The following is an 18405-nucleotide window of genomic DNA, read 5'->3' on the forward strand; positions in this document are numbered from 1 at the left end:
TAGCTGTTCTGCTGCCAGTGTTGTATAAAGTACTCAGAGTCATACTGGAGTAAAAGTGAAGGTACTACATTGGTAAAAGTGAAAGTCACCCATACCAGTGTTACTTGAGTAGAAATCTTATATATCCTATATTAATTGTACTCAAGTATCAAAAGTACAAGTAAAAGTACATTATACATATATTTACATGTATGTATACACTGTGTACTAGGAGTCGACTCGGACTATTATTAGATCCAATAGTCAGCGTTTTTGTGATTTTTGGAATCAGTGTTTTTCTTACTTTTTTATCAGGTTGCTGATAAAATATAGTTATAAATGCACTACTGTGGCTCTGAAGCAGCCTGTAATCTGCACAGAAACTAATAACGAAAGGTATCAAATAAATGTTGTAGAGTAAAAGTACAATATATAGTAAAAAAAAAAGAAAAAAAAGCAGAAAATGGAAATAAGTACCTCAAAATTGTAGATGAGTAAATGTACTTAGTTACTGTCTATTGCACTTTTTTAGCCAGACCATGGACTGAGCTGCATCTGCTGTCTTTGAACCCGTCTTTTTCACCTGTTTAATATCTATTATAGCTGGACAATAAGTAGAAAGAGAGTAAGCATAAGAGGTGTTTACTGTCACACTCTCCAGTGTGTTATTTTAAGTCTCTTTTCCATAATGGCCTTCTCAAACTGTGACTGATCAGTCAGTGACCTATCACTTATATATAATATCACTATCAAAGTGACATTTTTTCTGCTAGTATTTTTCATGAAGCCTCATTAGCAAGACTACTTTTCCCTTTAACATTTTTAAAGCTTTGTCTGTCAGGCAACAGGTCATGTTTCTACACTCTTCTGTCAGCAACCTTAATAATGAACCAACTCTTCAGAATGAAACAGCGTAACAACTACCAACCAAGTTTTATTGGTTTGTTGAGAACAATCATTACACAGGTACATCTATAAACAAATGAAAAGAAAAACTGCACACTTGTACTTGATACAGATACCTAAAACTCACAGGAATATTGCTACTGCTGGTATGCATTTGACATCTCAAATAAATGTACAGTTTGTCTGTTGGCCTTTAAGAAGCCCGTCTCAACAGTTTATTTTTTTATGGTTACACACCTCATTAGCTTGGCTAAGAAAACAAATTCCATTTTTACCATCCTTACAATGTACCATTACACACTGCATATAGAAAGATTGAAAACCTTTTTCACAGCAGCTATACAAATTTATTGCGATGCTATCACAGAACAGAGATACAACCAACACACGCGATGCACAGTTGTGATAGGGAGAGCTCCAGTACGAGGAATTTTAGCTTTATTGATCAGATTGGTTAAGAAAACTGCATGAGTACAAGAGTTAACATATAGGAACAAAGCTTACAAACATTCTAAAACACTGTTCGTCATTATAAACAATAAAACAATGAGTTGCCCTGTGACTTTGTCCATTCCCACCCCAGCACAGATTACATACACTGTCCCTTATAAAGCATATGGAATGTAATCCACGCAGGCAAGCTCTTCCGGTTGTTGCCCCAGCTCCTGTGAACGTCGTGCTTGCGTGTCGACACAGTAACCTGCCCCACGTCCCTCCCCTTCTTTACATTTAAAACTGAAATTGAAATCCACCGACAGTAACAACAATGACCGCATTTATTTCATGGCGATGCAAAATTGTGGGATGTGATGAAATTCCCGTCTCCAAATTGACTTTTTTCTTTCATTAAAAAAAAGTGTTCTCTACAATCAAACTACTAAAAAACCTGTATTTAGAAAATAGTTGATAAAAATATTCCCCTGAATTGTACAAGAAAAGAGGTACAGGGAGCACTGGTAAAAGACGTGGTTGAAGAGATGTTATTCTGCTGCCTCGTCTTTTTGTTCAGCTTCGTCTGTAGCTGGTGCCTGGAAGACAACATTTGAGAGTGTCAAAGTCCCATCACCAAGAAGAAAGAACTTAATTTCACATGTTTATATATGTAACCGTAGCTCTCACCTCTTCCTCAGCTTTGGCTTCGCCATTCTCTGCAGGGGCCTCTGGTGCTTTCTCCTCAGGCTTGGCCTTCTCCACCTCCTTGGCTTTCTTAGGCTTTGCAGGTGCCTTCTGCAAAAAAACAACATTAGCCACATTAGTCACTCTTTCAACATTTGAGTTTCAGAAATGAGTCTAATCAGAAGTAAATAAGACTCCACCTTTGGCTTGGGTTTGGCCTCTGCCTTAGTTGGAGGTTTCTGTGGAGACAAAGCATTTATGTCACCTTTAAGAACGCAGATAACAGCACACATATTGTCTGAGACAGTCTGAGCTTGTTTGTACTTACGTCTTTCAACCTGAGAGATCTCCTCTTGGGCTGCAGAGAGAGGGAACAGACAGGTTGATTACTTTTATCAGCCGATGGCTCTCAGTACAGGGCTGTTACTGACCCCTAGTGGGTGTCTGGACTAACTGTTTTATTATTTTGAATTAGAAGAAAACACAGATTCTTAAAAAAATAAATAAAAATAAATGTTAGTTAGATTATTACTTACAACGGCGTCACCTTGAGAATCTGTCTGTAAGGGAACAGAAGAAAGACAAATTAGGTTATGGAAATTGTCTGCATCTTATTGTGGCTGTGATGGCTGGGGGGGACTGTATGGTCTTTAAGTATTACTTATGTAACTGTGAAGTGGGCGTTTCCAGGTTGAATATTAGCCTATGGCTGCACATCCAGCTTCATACATGTTTTAGTTGAGACCAAGCACTCTGATTGGCTAAAATGTGTCCTACAAGCATACACAATAGAGCTCATAATCTGGGGGGAAAACCTCGATGCATATTAACCTCATCAAGGCTGAGTGAGACGCACTCAGCAGGCTGCATGTTTACAGTCATGTCAATTAGGACTGTCACGTGTTGCCTTGCAGCAAATCAAAACGAATCCTACGTTTGTTGGCAGGAGAATAATAAAACAAGGAAAAAGTGTCCTTTGACATGCACGTAGTTTATCTGGTGTCATGTGATCGAGCTCTCCCACCTCCTGCAAGTGCTCTGCCTACTGTAAAACTCCGGTGGAGGAGGGGGCGGACTCCGCCTCCTCCCGACACATCCATTCATTGGTAATAAATGGGATTGCCTGTGTACGGAGAAAACCGAGCAGTGTAGCGAGTGTTCCCGCCATGAATTTGAAAAGAGTCACTCCGAGATGCTCAGCGACTCTGTCGATCTGGTAGCAGAATCTACTAGAACCCCCAGCAACAAGAGCAGCGCTTCGCTGACGGAGGCTCGCCATTGCATAACCTACGACTGGCCTGAGCCGACAATACACAGAAGACACTCCGCTAACACGACTAATGCATTTCCACCCGGGGGAGATAACGACGGCCATGTCTTAATGAAAAACACACATGCACGCTCGGTTAATGATAAAGCGTCGTTATAAAATCGCATTAAAAGTGTTTATGTCCCACATGGAAGCCAGAAACAAAACGTAGCGCCAGCCCAGAATATAACAACACAACAGTGCAGCCAAACTCCCACCGAACAACATGCTTTTACATTTTACACTTTGTCTATGTCGGCCCCATTTTCGCTCACAGAAACTTTAGTATCCAGCGTGACGACCCCCATAGGAAACAATCAATATGCCGCCAACTTTCTCTGCAGAAAAGCGATCCATCGACAGAGAAAACGACCCCGCTTTGTCCTGCACTGCAAATCCATGTATTTACACACTGTTACAACTGTGCATGTCGCTACAATGCGGTAAAAAAAGCAGAAGATAATAACCCAGCACACGGAGAATGTTTGGCACAAAGATAATCTCTGCACGAGAGAGAGATAACACCAAGAATCAGCCACTTCACAAAATCATAACAGAGCCGACACACCAACTAACTGTCCGCTGCACGGACAGATACTGTTGACATTCACTCGGAACAGAAAGCGGACATTGGTATCAACATCCGAACAACTTAACAAGCCCAATTTCACAAACTGCAGTTGGGGGTTATAAATGCTGTATTACTGAATGCATGAAAGATGTCGGTCTACTCACACTGCTCCTTTTAGGCATGGTTGGTTTGTGTGGGGTGTTTTTTTTGAAAAAAGAAAAAAAGAGCTAAATGTTACTCAATACAGGAGAAAATACAGTGGTATATTCAAGATAAAGCTGTGCCAGTACAGTCTAACACGGCGCAGCGAGACGTTAATGTTCCATTGGAAGAAAAACTAGCTGAAACCGGATTGGATTCTCCCCCTCCCTCCCTATTAAAACCGTTATAGTTCCTGAGTGATTGACTGGGCTTTGTCCCGCCTCTGCTGCACGCTGATTGGACGACACACTGGTCAGCAACACGATTTCAAATCTGGGCTTCTACCTGTGTGGATACGTCACACGTCAGTCAACAAATATGGCGAGCTATTTGTCTGTCTGTGCAGCCATCTGGTATAACAAGGCAAAAAATGTCTTTAAATCTGCTTTCACCTCGCTCGGAACGGCTTTAACTCCACAGCAAAATGCTACACTTCAACATGTCCGAGCACTGAATCTGATATATGCGAAAAGCAGACACGTTCTGCGCTCGAAACACGAGTGATAAACAGAAAATGTGGCATGTGTATTGGTAAAAGATTGAGAGAGGGGTGTGTGCTCCCCCGACCGAGTCTTTTGTATTTTAGCTTGGGAAAATGGCGACAGGATAGTTGTGAGTACAGGTCCTAGCATGTGTGTGTGCCCCTGTGCGACCTCCTCGCGGTGTTGTCACCGTCCACTTGCTTCATTGTGAGCGTGCAGCCCAAACAGGACTCCTCGGCGGCGGCGCTCCAGCTTTCTGTGTGCTGAAGTCATTTCAGACATTTGAGCACGGAGACATTCATTCATTTCCCCTGAGTGAAGGATACAGACACTACCCTGACTGTCGTCTCCCCCACTGTCCTCATCAAAATAAAACAATGAGTGTTGTGTGAATTATTCATGTCTACTGCCGAAGAGAAGAGACGATAAATTCTCCATCTTTTACAATTTATTTTGTATATACTGATTTATATTTTTAAAAAAATCGTTAGGCTGTTATGTTAATTTAATCCCTTTCTATGAGGATTGTAGGGGGTGTAGCTCACAAAAGTAGCCTACCTGTATTTTGAAGGAGATATTTACTCACTAAGCACATCATTTTGTTAATAATTTTCTCTAAAATTTCATATTGCAGGATCAATTTGCCTTAGGACTCGTTTTTAATATTACTCAGCTCTTTTGGAGTGTATTTCTAGTATGCTAGATGAGAAAAGTGCACCATAGACAGTAGTTTTTTATCCAACCTGGGTTGACATTTTGGATATGATTATGATAATGACGATTGCAAGAAAATTTCAACCTGCAAAATTATCATAGATAAAACCTTTCTTATGTCCTTATCTGAATGGATTTATAAATGATTCCTCTCTGTGTTCTGGACACTCCAACATCCTGTTTCAGCAGGAAATACACCACATAAAAGAGGCAACATGCTCTCAAAAATGAGCTTCACAAAGTTCATCTACTTGCACTTCAAATAAGGTGAGAAAAAAGGAGGATGTGCCCGAGCAGACTTAATTTTCTACGGCTCCAACACCACAAATCTTTCTGAATTCAAAGTTGCTAGGTATCCTGCTGACTGGATGAGGTGATATTTAAAACAACTAAAGGTGGCTGCAACATTAATTGTGTTGTACTAGAAGATATATAATATCCACCAAATATTTGCTTTTTTTCAAGGTACTCACCTCGTAAAAGACACAATCACTATAGTGTAATAAGACGTTTTTATTTTCGCTCTCACAAAAAAATCATGTTTTTACAATTGCATTTGCCTGTAACACTGTCACCTCCAACGTGATTGGTTATAGGCCAAATATTTTTCACGGTATTCCATTTGGTGATATATCCGTCTTATCTTCAGGCCTTCTTCTTGTTTTAAGGTTTTTATCACTGGGACACAGCAATTCACAGTGAACTGGCATTTCCCGCAGGACCACATTCTATAGCAGTTTGACAACACACTCGTTACTTACATCTGAATGAGAAAAATCATTCCTTTGAGGACAACAATCTAAACATCTTGGCCAGAGAAGACACATGGTTTGAAAGAGGAGTAAAAGAATCCATCTTTATGAAATTGGAACGGCCGTCTTTGAACATAGGAGGAGGCCTACAACATTACTTATCACCCACCTACAATGCAGTACTGAGTTCCCTCCCCAGACAGCTTAACAACCATTCACACCTGGGCTCACCTAGCCTTAGAAACCCACATGAAGGCTGGTTTGGTCAACGACCCACAAGTGGCTCTAACGACTCTGAAACTCAGAGCTCACATGTGTCCTTAACGACTCTGTAAGAACACTCCCACGCAGAGTTTAAAAGTCTGCATCTCCCCTCCAGTCAGTTAGAACTAAAGAAGCCTCTTGGATGAGAGGTGAGACGTCTTGAAGAAACTGAAACATGTCCAGTTGCCTATCATACAGTACTTAGAATTACCATGACCTGGATGACTGAGAACCTTCATCAACACACCAAATTTAAGTTTGTGTGGAGACTCTCTCCAACCCTGTTTGTCACATTTTACTGCTAACAAATGCTTGAATACATGCAGGTCACATCTCAGGTACTGGGCTTGTGGTGCAGGCCATGAAGTAATCTAAACACAAAGTTTCATCAGATATTGGAGAGAAATCTGAACATGTCTGCTTTCATGGCAGCTTGTATGTTTGTGCATTGTAAGTATTTTTGCTGTACTTTAGGAAAAGCCAAAGACACATTTCTGCTGAGGTGGCCGATAAAGTCAATCTAATCTGATGTTCTGCTAAACAACACTTTATAATTTTGCTACAGCAGGTTTAACGACATATCTTTGATTAATTTACTTTCAGAGCCACACACCCATTATCTGAGGCCTTAATTCAATTTAATCAGATATGAAATTATATTGAACAAATTATGTTGTACAAAGGAGGTTCCTGAAAAGCAGCCACACATCTAAACTTAAATGTTTACACACAGAAGACTAGGTTAAGGATTTCTTTGGAAACAGAAGTATATGAATATATACTTCTGTTTCTGTTGCTGCCCTTATGCAAATATCTCATAAGTTAACCTGAATTCTTATAAAGGCGAGGAGAAAAAAAAAGAAGAGGATGAAATAGCGACACAGACCAGACGTAATGAGAAAATCCATTGATCTTTTAAAAGCGGGTTTCAAAATTTGCACCCGACTCAAGCGGCCCACCCCCTATTTGACACCCTATAGATTCAATCACTTTGTCCAAAAGGTTTCTGTCTGCTCCCTGGGGCCGAAGAGGTGTAAACAATTAGTCACATACTGATGCTTGCCAGTGTTATTATGGTAATGCCATCAGGAGGTTACACCCTACTGGCCCACTTGACAAAAGATTGGGAGAGGCATCAGGTACCTGTATCTGTTGTTGCCACTCAAAACAACCACTTGTATTCAACAGTTTGCAACAGAGTAACTAGTGTCAACCTTAATAACAACAACAACCAGTTCTCCTGGGTGTTTCTCATCTTTGTTTTGACTAATTAACTCAGGCAAGTATCGACAAACACAGCATTTCTACTCTGTCTTACCTTGTTTAGAGCTTCAGGGTTTACAGAGCTGGGGCCCTGCATGCCCTTCACATGTCATATTCCTAATTAACTCTTAAAATACACGAGCTTTCCTTTATGGCACAGATCTGCTAAGTTGTAATTGGTTAATATAGGTATGAGACAGAAATAATCGCCAGGCCCATGAATAATGTATATTGTCTGGTAAACACGAAGGGCCTTGTAGGATTGGTTATGACAAAGCACTGTAATAAACAGTTTTATTGAAAACACAGGTCGTCATATTTCTTGCGTAAGTACCACAGACATTGGAACATTTTAAACATTGTGTGTTGGTCCAATTCACTTGGCAACACACTCAACTCTTATTGAAACAAATACAATCTCTGCATGCATTTTAGTCTCACTTACTTACTTACTGTGTAAGAAGTATGCCAACATCCCTGCTTTGGTTTCCTGTTGTCAGTGTAATGTTATCCATTCAACTCATGAGCAGAGAAGGAACATCTAATACCAGGGGTGCACTAACTTTTATAACTGAGTCTTGATGGTGGACCACAGGCCAGAAGCAAGCACCTATTGTATTGTATTGTATTGTATTGTATTGCCTTGCCTTGCCTTGCCTTGCCTTGCCTTGCCTTGCCTTGCCTTGCCTTGCCTTGCCTTGCCTTGCATTGTATTGTATTGTAGATGTAAAATGGTACTATATGAAAGCCCTAAGAGGCAAGTGAGAATAAAAAATTCTGTTGATTCATTTTCTAAGTGTAATCTAATTGTTTTCTCTCCTATGTTTATGGCTTACAAGTTCCTTCATTTTGTTTTCACTTGCCTCTAAGGGCTTCCATAGTCCTCACAAAAACAGTATTATGTCAGTATAAACAGATACATATAACTTTGACCTGCGGGCCCCACTTTGGCAGACCTGACTGATACACACAGCAGTGCAATCTTGGCTAACTGAGAGCATTTAATCAATAACCATACATGAATACTTGTACTTGGGTATCTCCACTTTATTCACTTTATACTCTTCACTTATACTTTATTCACTCCACCACCTTTTAGAGAGAGAAATACTGTGCTCTTTACTATACCATATTTATTTGAAAGCTATACTTGCTAGAAGAGGTGGACTGCTATATCAGTTGGCTTGATATTATTGGCTGACATTGGCCTATCACAGAAATATGTTATCAGCATATACAGTATGTGGTCCATTATGAGCCGATATGAAAACATATTATTTCACAGGACATCATGCAGAAAAAGATGCTTGGGGTATTTATATTATTAATATGAATATTATTAATTTCCAGCTAGATTTACTGTTTCAGTGCACTGATGTGATTTTTGGACAATAAAGTAAATTGTTGAATTGTAAAATGTCCTGCCTCATTACAAACATATTGTGGTCACAAGTGTTCTACAACATTTGAGGAATAATTGAAATACAGTGTGTTTTTGTGTATATATTCTATGTAAATACAGTACATTATAACAGAATATCTGCAATTTTCACAAATATCCAGTGTCGGTCGGCCTCCACTTGTTAGTTACTTTACAGAGTAAGACTTTAGATACAGAATATATGATCAGCTAAAATATAATGCATTGTCATAGATGTAAAGACCCAAAAATATATAAAGTGAAAATTAGTTTAAATGTGGTTGATTAAATCCACTTTAATCAACGGCACCATAAATACACATAAAGACATCCATAATGGTGATACAATAATTTAATATACATCATTATATAACACTATGGAAGTGATAATTCTGCACAATGAGTATTTTTACTTTTACTCTATGCATTAAAACAGTGCTTTTATCATGTTGAAAGGCAGGACTTGTACTGGAGTATTGTTACATTGTTGTATTTCTTTATTTTTACTTCTCCCACTGATTGCATAGAAATGTACAATGATATATCATCTGTTCTTTGAAAGATAATTTCTTTAATATGGTACAAAAAAGTTTCAACAGTATGTGTAAACATGTGTGACAAGGAGCTGAGCTAGCCCACCACATAGAAAGAAAAAACGATACAGAAATGTCTGGATTTGAAGTACAACTGCAATCTTTTGATCATCTTTGTGTTAAAAATTCAAAACTAAGGAAGAGGGTGCAGCAGGGTTGATTTAAACCAGCTAAAACATCAATATCATTTGATTATGGAGGTCCCTTCACCATTGAACTGAACAGTAACTTGCAAGACTGTTGAGCTGATTTCTCTTGTATAACTGGCTTTGCAAGGCGTAAAAATCAGCACATCGTAAAAGAATGTCCTGCAGGGAGTCTCTCTCTCAAGATACTGTATATACATGACAGAGGGAGGGGAAAAAAACGAAGGAAGGGCAGAGGGAGAGGGACAGGCGTTAGGTAGATCTCAGATAACAATGCTGTTGTTGTGTTGAGTATGGAGGAGCCCTTCCACCACAGCTGCTGCCTGTTGCTGTCCTTTCCCTCCTTTTTACTTGCTCTTATTTTCCCTCTGACAGACGCTGGGGGGAGAGAAGAACGCCACCGAGGAGAGGACTGTTGCTACAACAACTGCTCATTCTTAACTAAAATTGTGGTTTTATGTCACAGAAAGTGATAGTATCAAAGTATTGGCACAAGTAATCAATACATTTGACTTATTGAAAGAATAAATGGAGCAGTGAGTTGTCTCAGAGGTAACTGGAACAGAGACATTGGCATAATCCCCAGGGAAGGGAGACAGGATGAAGGTAAAGGTGACCTCATGTAAAGCCTCTTTGACGGAGGGCATCATGTTCATTTATCTTCTTCACTCTCTCTCTCTCCCTCCTCTCTCTCTCTCTCTCTCTCTCTCTCTCTCTCTCTCACACACACACACACACACACACACACACATGCGCCACTTGTCAGAAGCTGCTGGTTGAGTCATGTAGACCAGTAACAGGTGAGACTGGACAGCTGTTTCGTGCATTAACACACTCTCTTCACTGGGAAAGACACCACAGTGGTGTAGTGTGTACTGTGGGCAGGTAGATGGAGATGGCTGTGAATGGATCAGATGGATGTAAGGAAAGTCTGAGTGTCTCTCCATCTCCCCCTCTCCCTTGCTAAGTGGATTTCTCCCATGCAGCGAATGTAGCCTTCCCATATGGAGCGGTGGCTAAAGCCAGATTACACCCGTGTGTGTGTGAGAGGGGCTCCAGCACGACCACAGTTCACAGCATGGACTCAGACGAACACTATACCTCGGCTCTACACAGCAACTGTGTCAGTAATCAGTTGATTTAAACTGATGAGTTCAAACAAGAAATGAAATACAGCATTAATCACATTGTCTGAGGGGCAAATCTTTCATAAAATAAGATCTTGTGTTTGTTTGTCCACTCAGCAGTGAAAGGAATGTGTTGCAGCCCGAGGAGGGGAGTGCCCATGACCTGCCTTTAACACAGTCGTTTACATGTGAGAGAGGGCGGAGGCTCGCCCCAGTGGCAACATGGCCTAATAAGCTCAGTAACAATAAACCTTAGTCGGCTTGAACCATTGATTAGCCAACAGCTGACACAACACAAACAAATCCCATAATAGCAATTAATGCATGCTCGGAAGGCGGGCCCTTTTTTCTTAGGACTTGCATTGCATTGTAGGGTCATATCTTATTCTTTCAGATAAGGGGGCAATTGAATGGAACTAATGTGTTGTTGCAAACAATGAGATGAAACAATAGGATGGTTAGATGCCCGAGAAGATGAGCACGTGTAATGGGTTATTTACTGATGATCTCTGACACGGTGACTCTGGTGGCAGAAGAGGCCTCCCAATAACTTCCAATTGCAGGCCATATGCAGGGGATCAGAGGGACTGCTGTGGCTGACCCTCCCCCACTATCTACTTCCTGTTTTTCATGGTTGTCTGCTCGCTTCTGCCTATACAATACCAGCTGTGTCTGGAGACATTCCAGCTCCTACTATACGGCTGCTCTCATAAAACCATGACTGTTGGTGGAGAGACAGATCGCATTGCATCTTCTCCGCTGCATCATATGAGATGTGCTAATCAGGAGGCGTTTCACTAAAGGCCTTTTGAAAGCTTTAGATTTCAATTAGTTCTACAGACTCAGTAGGCTTTTTGTTATACCAGGCTGTATACAGTACATATATTGTTTTTTTTGTCACACCAGGAAAATAGATACTGCAAACTAGTCGCATAAAAAATGTGCGATATAAAATGTGTTTTAGCAACGTTACAGTGTACCATAGAGCAGACCTGTGGGCTGAATGTGGCCCTTTAATACACTCACTACGGCCCTTTGATCATTTTGTTTGTGGGCTAATTACCACACTCATTAGTTGTGTCTTTTGCTTGGCACAATTTTTAATTTTTTTTAAATTTTAACCCAGGCTGTTTAAGCAGAGGGAATTTATGAGAATCAAACAACCTACAAACCTACTTCGGAGATTAAATGGCTTCATTGTATATTTCCTGTACTTTTGTAAATATGTTTCTTTATCAATCATCAAACTTATTTAAAAAAATGAGAAAAAGTAATAAGTGCTTTTTTAACACACTTAAATAATAATAATAAAAAAATTAATTAAATTAAATTTAAATTTAAATTAAAAAGTCTGGCCCCTCTGAGATCTGGCCCCTCTGAGATCTGGCCCTTCTATAAAAGTAGCTGAAAAGGTCTCCCATACAGCAAGTTGTTATAGAACTACATATTCAAAAATATATATTAACTCTTAAGGTTTTTGTTTTTTTTTTACATTTGGAAACATCAGGTAAAACAAAAAAATAATACATTTATTTTGATTGACAAGAAACACTCTGCTACTTACTGTATGAATCAGACATACAGTAAGAAGCAGAAAGTAACAAAATACATTTATTCAAGCATTGTACTTAACTCGAGTATTTTCACTTAAAGGGGCACTATGAAGTTTAGCAGAAGAAATTTAAATTTAAACTATTTACAATATTAATGAGGTTATAATACAAACTCAGAAATATATATTTTTCCCATAAGTGAATAAACAAGCTGTTCTCGGAGGAAAATAAGGTCCCAGAACATTGTTTGAAGCTAGAAAGGTGCGGGGTCCGCCACATATAAACAAAGTAAAACAGTATAAATTGTGTTGTCTTTTAATGTCAGTTTGTTTATTCAGTTAATTCAGCCAGGGAAAACAAAGAGAGTTTGTTTATTTAGTTTGTTAAAGCAGAACAAATCAGTCAGTGATCTTCTCATTGACATTTCTTCCCCAAAACTACATAATGCACCTTTAATGCTCCTTTGAAATGTCTACTTTTGATACTAAATTCATTTTTTGTTGATAATTCTGTATTTTGCACAAGTGAACATTGTAATTTACTTTGGCACCATACAACCATTAAGTTTCACAAAACCATCACATGGTCAGCTTGTTAGGGTTCATAAACAAACAAATGCAATACAATGAAAATGCAAAAGTGTAAAGTCGTAAAATTTATATTTCTGCATGAATTTGCATTTGCATTTTGTGTAAGTAGATCATGATCTTACAGTGACCTCTAGTGGTCAAGGTGGAAAACATCACTCAATCAGTAACAGCTTCTTATGAGATTTTATGCAGCTCAACTTGCAAACTGTGTCAGACCTACAGCTATATTCTTTAAATAGACGAGCAGCTTGAGTTACACACTCCAGATGACCTTGGGTGGAGCCATCCCACTGACACTCATCAAAATTTATCACAGGTCCACAGGCCACTCCCCAGTAGGAGTGTGAACCCTTGTCACACATAAACCTTCATTCATCAACCTGCTGCAGGGCCAGAGGACGACCTGGAGACCTGCAATTCCAGTCGATTGGCAATGATGTTGAAGTAAAAAGGGGGAATAAACAGCCTGCAAAGAAAAGACAATTATATTTTCAGAGAGTTTTTTAAGCCCCCCTTTTTCCACCAACTAAAATTATTTGCAGTAGATTGACTATCTGCTCATTGTATGGCAGATAATACTAGTATATTATAAATAATTAAAAGTATTTTTAAATAAGGGCTGTTTTTTCTATTTACAAAAGGTTCTCCAGTTTGGTAGAAAGTTCTGTATTTAAGGTGCGGACGGAGGATACTGAAACAATGAATGAAACACATAATAATCACATTCTAGACACTTTCTAAATACACGAGAAACCAAGATACACCCTCTTCTCTCTTTCCTCTCCACGGGGAGGTCAAAGGTCAGGTCACTGACAGGATTCCCTTATAGTGATTATGCCTTTGACACTATAAATAAGCCTGATTTGAGGCTTCTTTCCTGGGAGCTTATCCACTTTTTCTCTTGTGTGAGAAGCTTAAGTCAGTGTCAAATCACCTCCATCAACATGACTGATGTGTGTTTACCGGCTGTTAAATACAACTGTGGACAAATCCTCCAGAACAAATAAACACCCTGCAAACTACATTTCCCTCAAGTGTGAGCAGTGAAACGTTGCAGGTGTCAAATTTTAAAGAGCTCTTTAAAGAACTCTGTGGAGAAGAGGTCAGTTTACTTGTGGGTGGGGATTTTTTTTATCCTTTTGGGTCAGCTGGAGGATTACGTGCTCCTCTAAAGGTTGAGTGAATTCTCTGAAAGTCATTTGATAATGGCTGAAACAAGGATGTTACTGAGAGTTCCTTAAAAATAGTTACCGTGTGACAATTATAGATCATATTATTAAATTATTTTCAGGCTTACATTAATATCTGAGCAGAATTCTAACATTGTAGGTCAAGCTGGAGCTAATTTTAACTGTATTGTTTGGTGGTTTCAACTGAAAGAATGCATCATATTTTATATATTGATCCTATGTTTTATGTGGAAAATATTAATCCGCAAAGTAACTAGTAACTATAGCTGTTGAACAAATGTAGTGGAGTAAAAGGTCTGAAATTTAGAGTGATAAAATAGCATTAAATGAAAATATTCAAGTGAAGTATCAATACTTAAATGCTTAAATGTAGTATTCAAGCAGTAAATATATTTAATAAACTACAGCTGTCAGATCTCTGAAAAGATCATGTTTGGCTTAAAATACCATCACAGCTGGAGATGTCCTGTCTTTTATTAAAAAATATCAGTTTTTGTCATCACAAACAAAACTGAAAACTGTCCCGAGGTCTCCTTAAAAATGTCCAGTGATGTCTCCCCTGCAAATGTTTAAACACTGTCTCAAACCACGGTCACCAGCAGCCTTCTCTGCAACTGCAACTCCACCACCATCCCCTCCACCTTCCAATATGAAAGTCAGGTAATAAACATGTAATGTGAATGTGATATGACACATTATGTTGCGCAGGCTATGACAGGTACAAATGTAAACACATCAGAAACGTTAACTGCCTGGTGACTGGGCTGGATTGGTACTAAAACACATTGTGTGTGTCTTTGAGGCCTGTCACACGTCATAAAACATCACTGCCTTCACAGGCACATTACTCTGGGTTTTTTTTGTGTGTGCGTAACTGCCATTACCTGTTGACCAGTGGAATAGCATGAAACAATCGGCACAAGTCTGTATTCCTGTGTGTTGTCTGTGTGCTCACATGTACTGACCAAAAGGGGACTCACATATAAAAACATTGCTCCTGCTTCATTGCACTACAAGTGCTACTAACCTCACAGGGGCAGATTTTATGACCAAATGAGCAACAGTCAACGTATTAAAAGAAACACCTAAGATATTATTTATTTAGAGTTTAAAGGTGCTATACACAACATTCAACGACATCTAGGACATCATGTAATATTATGCACCCATCAAGTTACTTGCACATAGTGGAGAAGAAAAGCTAGCTCATAGTCAAGTTGGATCCCTTCAGCAACCCGTAGCTCACAGCTCACATGCAATAACATGCATGCACGGCCCGGCTAGCAAAACAAAGACCAGAGAAGTTCAGATTTCATCATACACACAGTGGCAGTGTGACTTCATTCTCTGCTCAGGACATCTTCACTCCACTATATCTTTACACAGCAAACAGTCGTTTGTTGCAGTAGTCATGTTTTAAATCTAATATTCAGAACCTTTAACACTGAGATACTATGTGGCTGTGGATGTTCAATTCTGATTGGTGCACAGACCGAGATGACATCACCTTTTCCTAACTGAGTCTCATTAACTTCAAACCAGTGAGATAAGCACAAAGAAGAACAAACATATCTGATGTGAAATGACCCAAACTGTTGACCTTGATGGAAATCATCATGTTCATGTGGGACCCCATCGCTCATAGTAAGAAGCTGGTTGAGAAATATGTGTTCAGGCCAGTTAAGTATGTGATAGAGATCTTTTTCTGCTCTTTTCAGATGTCTTTTTGTCCTTTATTTCACATTTTAGTTGGTTTAGTTTTTCTTCTTGTTTACTTTCTCTCTCAACAGCAAACTGGAGTGGACTGTTTATCTGATCAGAAAAAGACTTTAAATTATGGAATAATCAAGTGAAGAAGGAGGATCAAGGAAATTTTGCTTCTCCAATGCATAAAAAACAAAATAGATAAGAGTACTTCACCAAGAACATCAGGCAATGAAAACTGACTGACTCACAAACAACACTATGTGCCATCACATCTTGATAAGACACAACTACCTCAGACGTCAGCCTCACACCCACAGCCGAGCGGCTGCCTGGGACATTATTACTGACTGGCTGTACACTGAGGTGATAACTAAGGGCTGGGCTTCAATGAGCAGACCTGAACCTTGCTCCCTGTGAGGGTTTCGCAGCCTCAGGTGGAGTCCTGCTGCTCACCTGCTGTTTCAGGAAATGAAGCTCTGATCTGTTCCACACAGCACAGCGGGAGCTCTCACACAGTAAGTTTATTTCACTGAAGATGCTCTTACCTCTGAAGATTATTTAGCTATGAAGGCAGGGATTTGATCCACTGAGACAATTTGAAAGAGTCATGTGTTTTGGTATTAACTATAACTTTGGAAAAGTATGGAAAAGCTATAAAAGTATGGACGGTATCAAAACAGGAAGTAACAAAAGGAGAAGGCATAAAAATAGACGATGTAGACTTTCCTAATCCTTGTGATTCATTTAGTGTCAATTAAAGGGGCACGATGTAGTCTTGGAAAAAAATTCTGAAACTTAGAAAGGTAATATTTACAAAATTGATAACGTAATAACAGAAATATGTATTATTTCCACAACGGAATAAAGGAAAATAAGAGGATAATAAGGAAAATAAGCTAGAAAGATGGCAGGGTCCAGCAAATATAAATAAAGTAAAACGATATAAAAACAGAGTACAATTTGTGTATCCTGAAAACGAAGACAGTTTGATTATTTGGTTTGTTTAAGCAATGAAGATTTTTCTCTTTTGATTAAAATGTTTTCTCAAAAACTACATAGTGCACCTTTAATGATGGAGTGTTAAAAACCTCTACAGTCAGTCATTAACACTGTTCATGCCCCGTCAGAAATGTCGTGTTGTGTCATCTATTTGAGGATGAAAGGGGGGGGGGGCTGTGGCTCAGGGGTAGAGCCAGCGTCTTGTTATCGGAAGGTCACTGGTTTGATTCCCCTAGTCTGCATGTCAAAGTGTCCTTGGGCAAGATACTGAACCCCAAAACTGCTCCTGATGTGCTGGTCGGCACCTTGCATGGCAGCCACCGCCATCAGTGTATGTATGTATGAAAGTAAGTTGCTTTGGACAAAAGCGTCTGCTAAATGCCCTAAATGTAAATGTAATGAACTCTCCACTACAGCTTTCATTTATTTTGACATCTAGTCTTGTACCTGCAAAATCATCATAAAGTCTAATATCAAATGCCTACCAACTGCTTTAATTCAAACCAAGATATATAGCATGTATACAAATATTGTTTTCGCTTCAGTGACCAAATGCATTGAACCTGTTCTGAACATTTTAGAGGACAATTCATTTGCTGCAAATTCCCACAGTTGTCTCTCTCTCATCTTTCAGGAGAACAACACTAGCATGACTATTTCCTGGAAAGCATGGGCTGACCTCTTCTTCATCTGTTTATCGATCTGTGCAACTGGAGGTCAGTATTCATTTTTCAAATAATCATTTTAAGTCTGTATAAACATGCTGAACTGTAAGGACAGAAAACAGGAAACTAAACATCAGAGTAATATTTCTCTGGGTTGTTTCTGTGTGTTGTCAAATACTGAAGTTTTGGCTTAAAGCTGGCTGTGCTGGTTAGCCTTTTTCCTGCGTAGTGTTTATGAAAATTGAATGCATGTATTTAAAGGTGCACTATGTAGTTTGGAGAAAAAGTCAACAGCAGAAAGTTTATATTTACAATATTAATGAGGTAATAATACAAACTTACTTGATATATTTCCTCAAGGGGAATAAGGTCACAAAACATTATTTGACTCTCTTTTCTGCCCCCAAACTGCATACTGCACCTTTAATTTGTTATTGAGACAAAATTTAATTTGTTGATGAGTTGTTGCAGGGTCTTAAAGGTGAAGCAGACCATTCTGGACAAAGATAGTTGACTGCTGAATCTGTCCCAACTGTTCCAGTGGCTTGGTCCGAATACCAACCCAAAGCATGGAGATTTGGTGACTCAACAATCAACGATCTTTCTCCAGAATGTATTACCTTTAATGATAATAGCTTTAAAATACCTCTGAGGAAATGGTGTGATAGACTGGATTAAGCTTTAATAAGCCTCACGGGGGAAATTGTATTGCTGAAATCTCTTGTATCCATGACTGATGTGAAAGAATCAACTGAACCAATAACTTAAGGGAAGTCCAAATGTGATTTCAGCAACATCAGCTACTTTTAAAGCATTTTGTCAGCCCCACTTATTTTTCAACTTATACTAATGTGAATG

At 39.1% G+C, this 18405-nt stretch overlaps 1 protein-coding gene across 1 annotated transcript; it reads right to left on the reverse strand.

The window, feature by feature from the left end:
* Positions 1 to 893: 893 nt before the first annotated feature.
* On the reverse strand, positions 894 to 4221 carry hmgn1b (high mobility group nucleosome binding domain 1b). The gene is made up of 6 exons (XM_073479348.1): positions 4046 to 4221; positions 2538 to 2561; positions 2330 to 2359; positions 2202 to 2240; positions 2005 to 2112; positions 894 to 1913 (listed from the first exon to the last, which is right to left on the reverse strand). The coding sequence occupies exons 1-6, from the start codon at positions 4061 to 4063 to the stop codon at positions 1866 to 1868; spliced, it is 267 nt and encodes an 88-aa protein (XP_073335449.1). The 5' UTR covers positions 4064 to 4221; the 3' UTR covers positions 894 to 1865.
* Positions 4222 to 18405: the final 14184 nt, after the last annotated feature.

This window comes from Pagrus major, chromosome 13 (genome assembly GCF_040436345.1).
Source record: "Pagrus major chromosome 13, Pma_NU_1.0".
NCBI classification, from domain to species: Eukaryota; Metazoa; Chordata; class Actinopteri; order Spariformes; family Sparidae; genus Pagrus; species Pagrus major.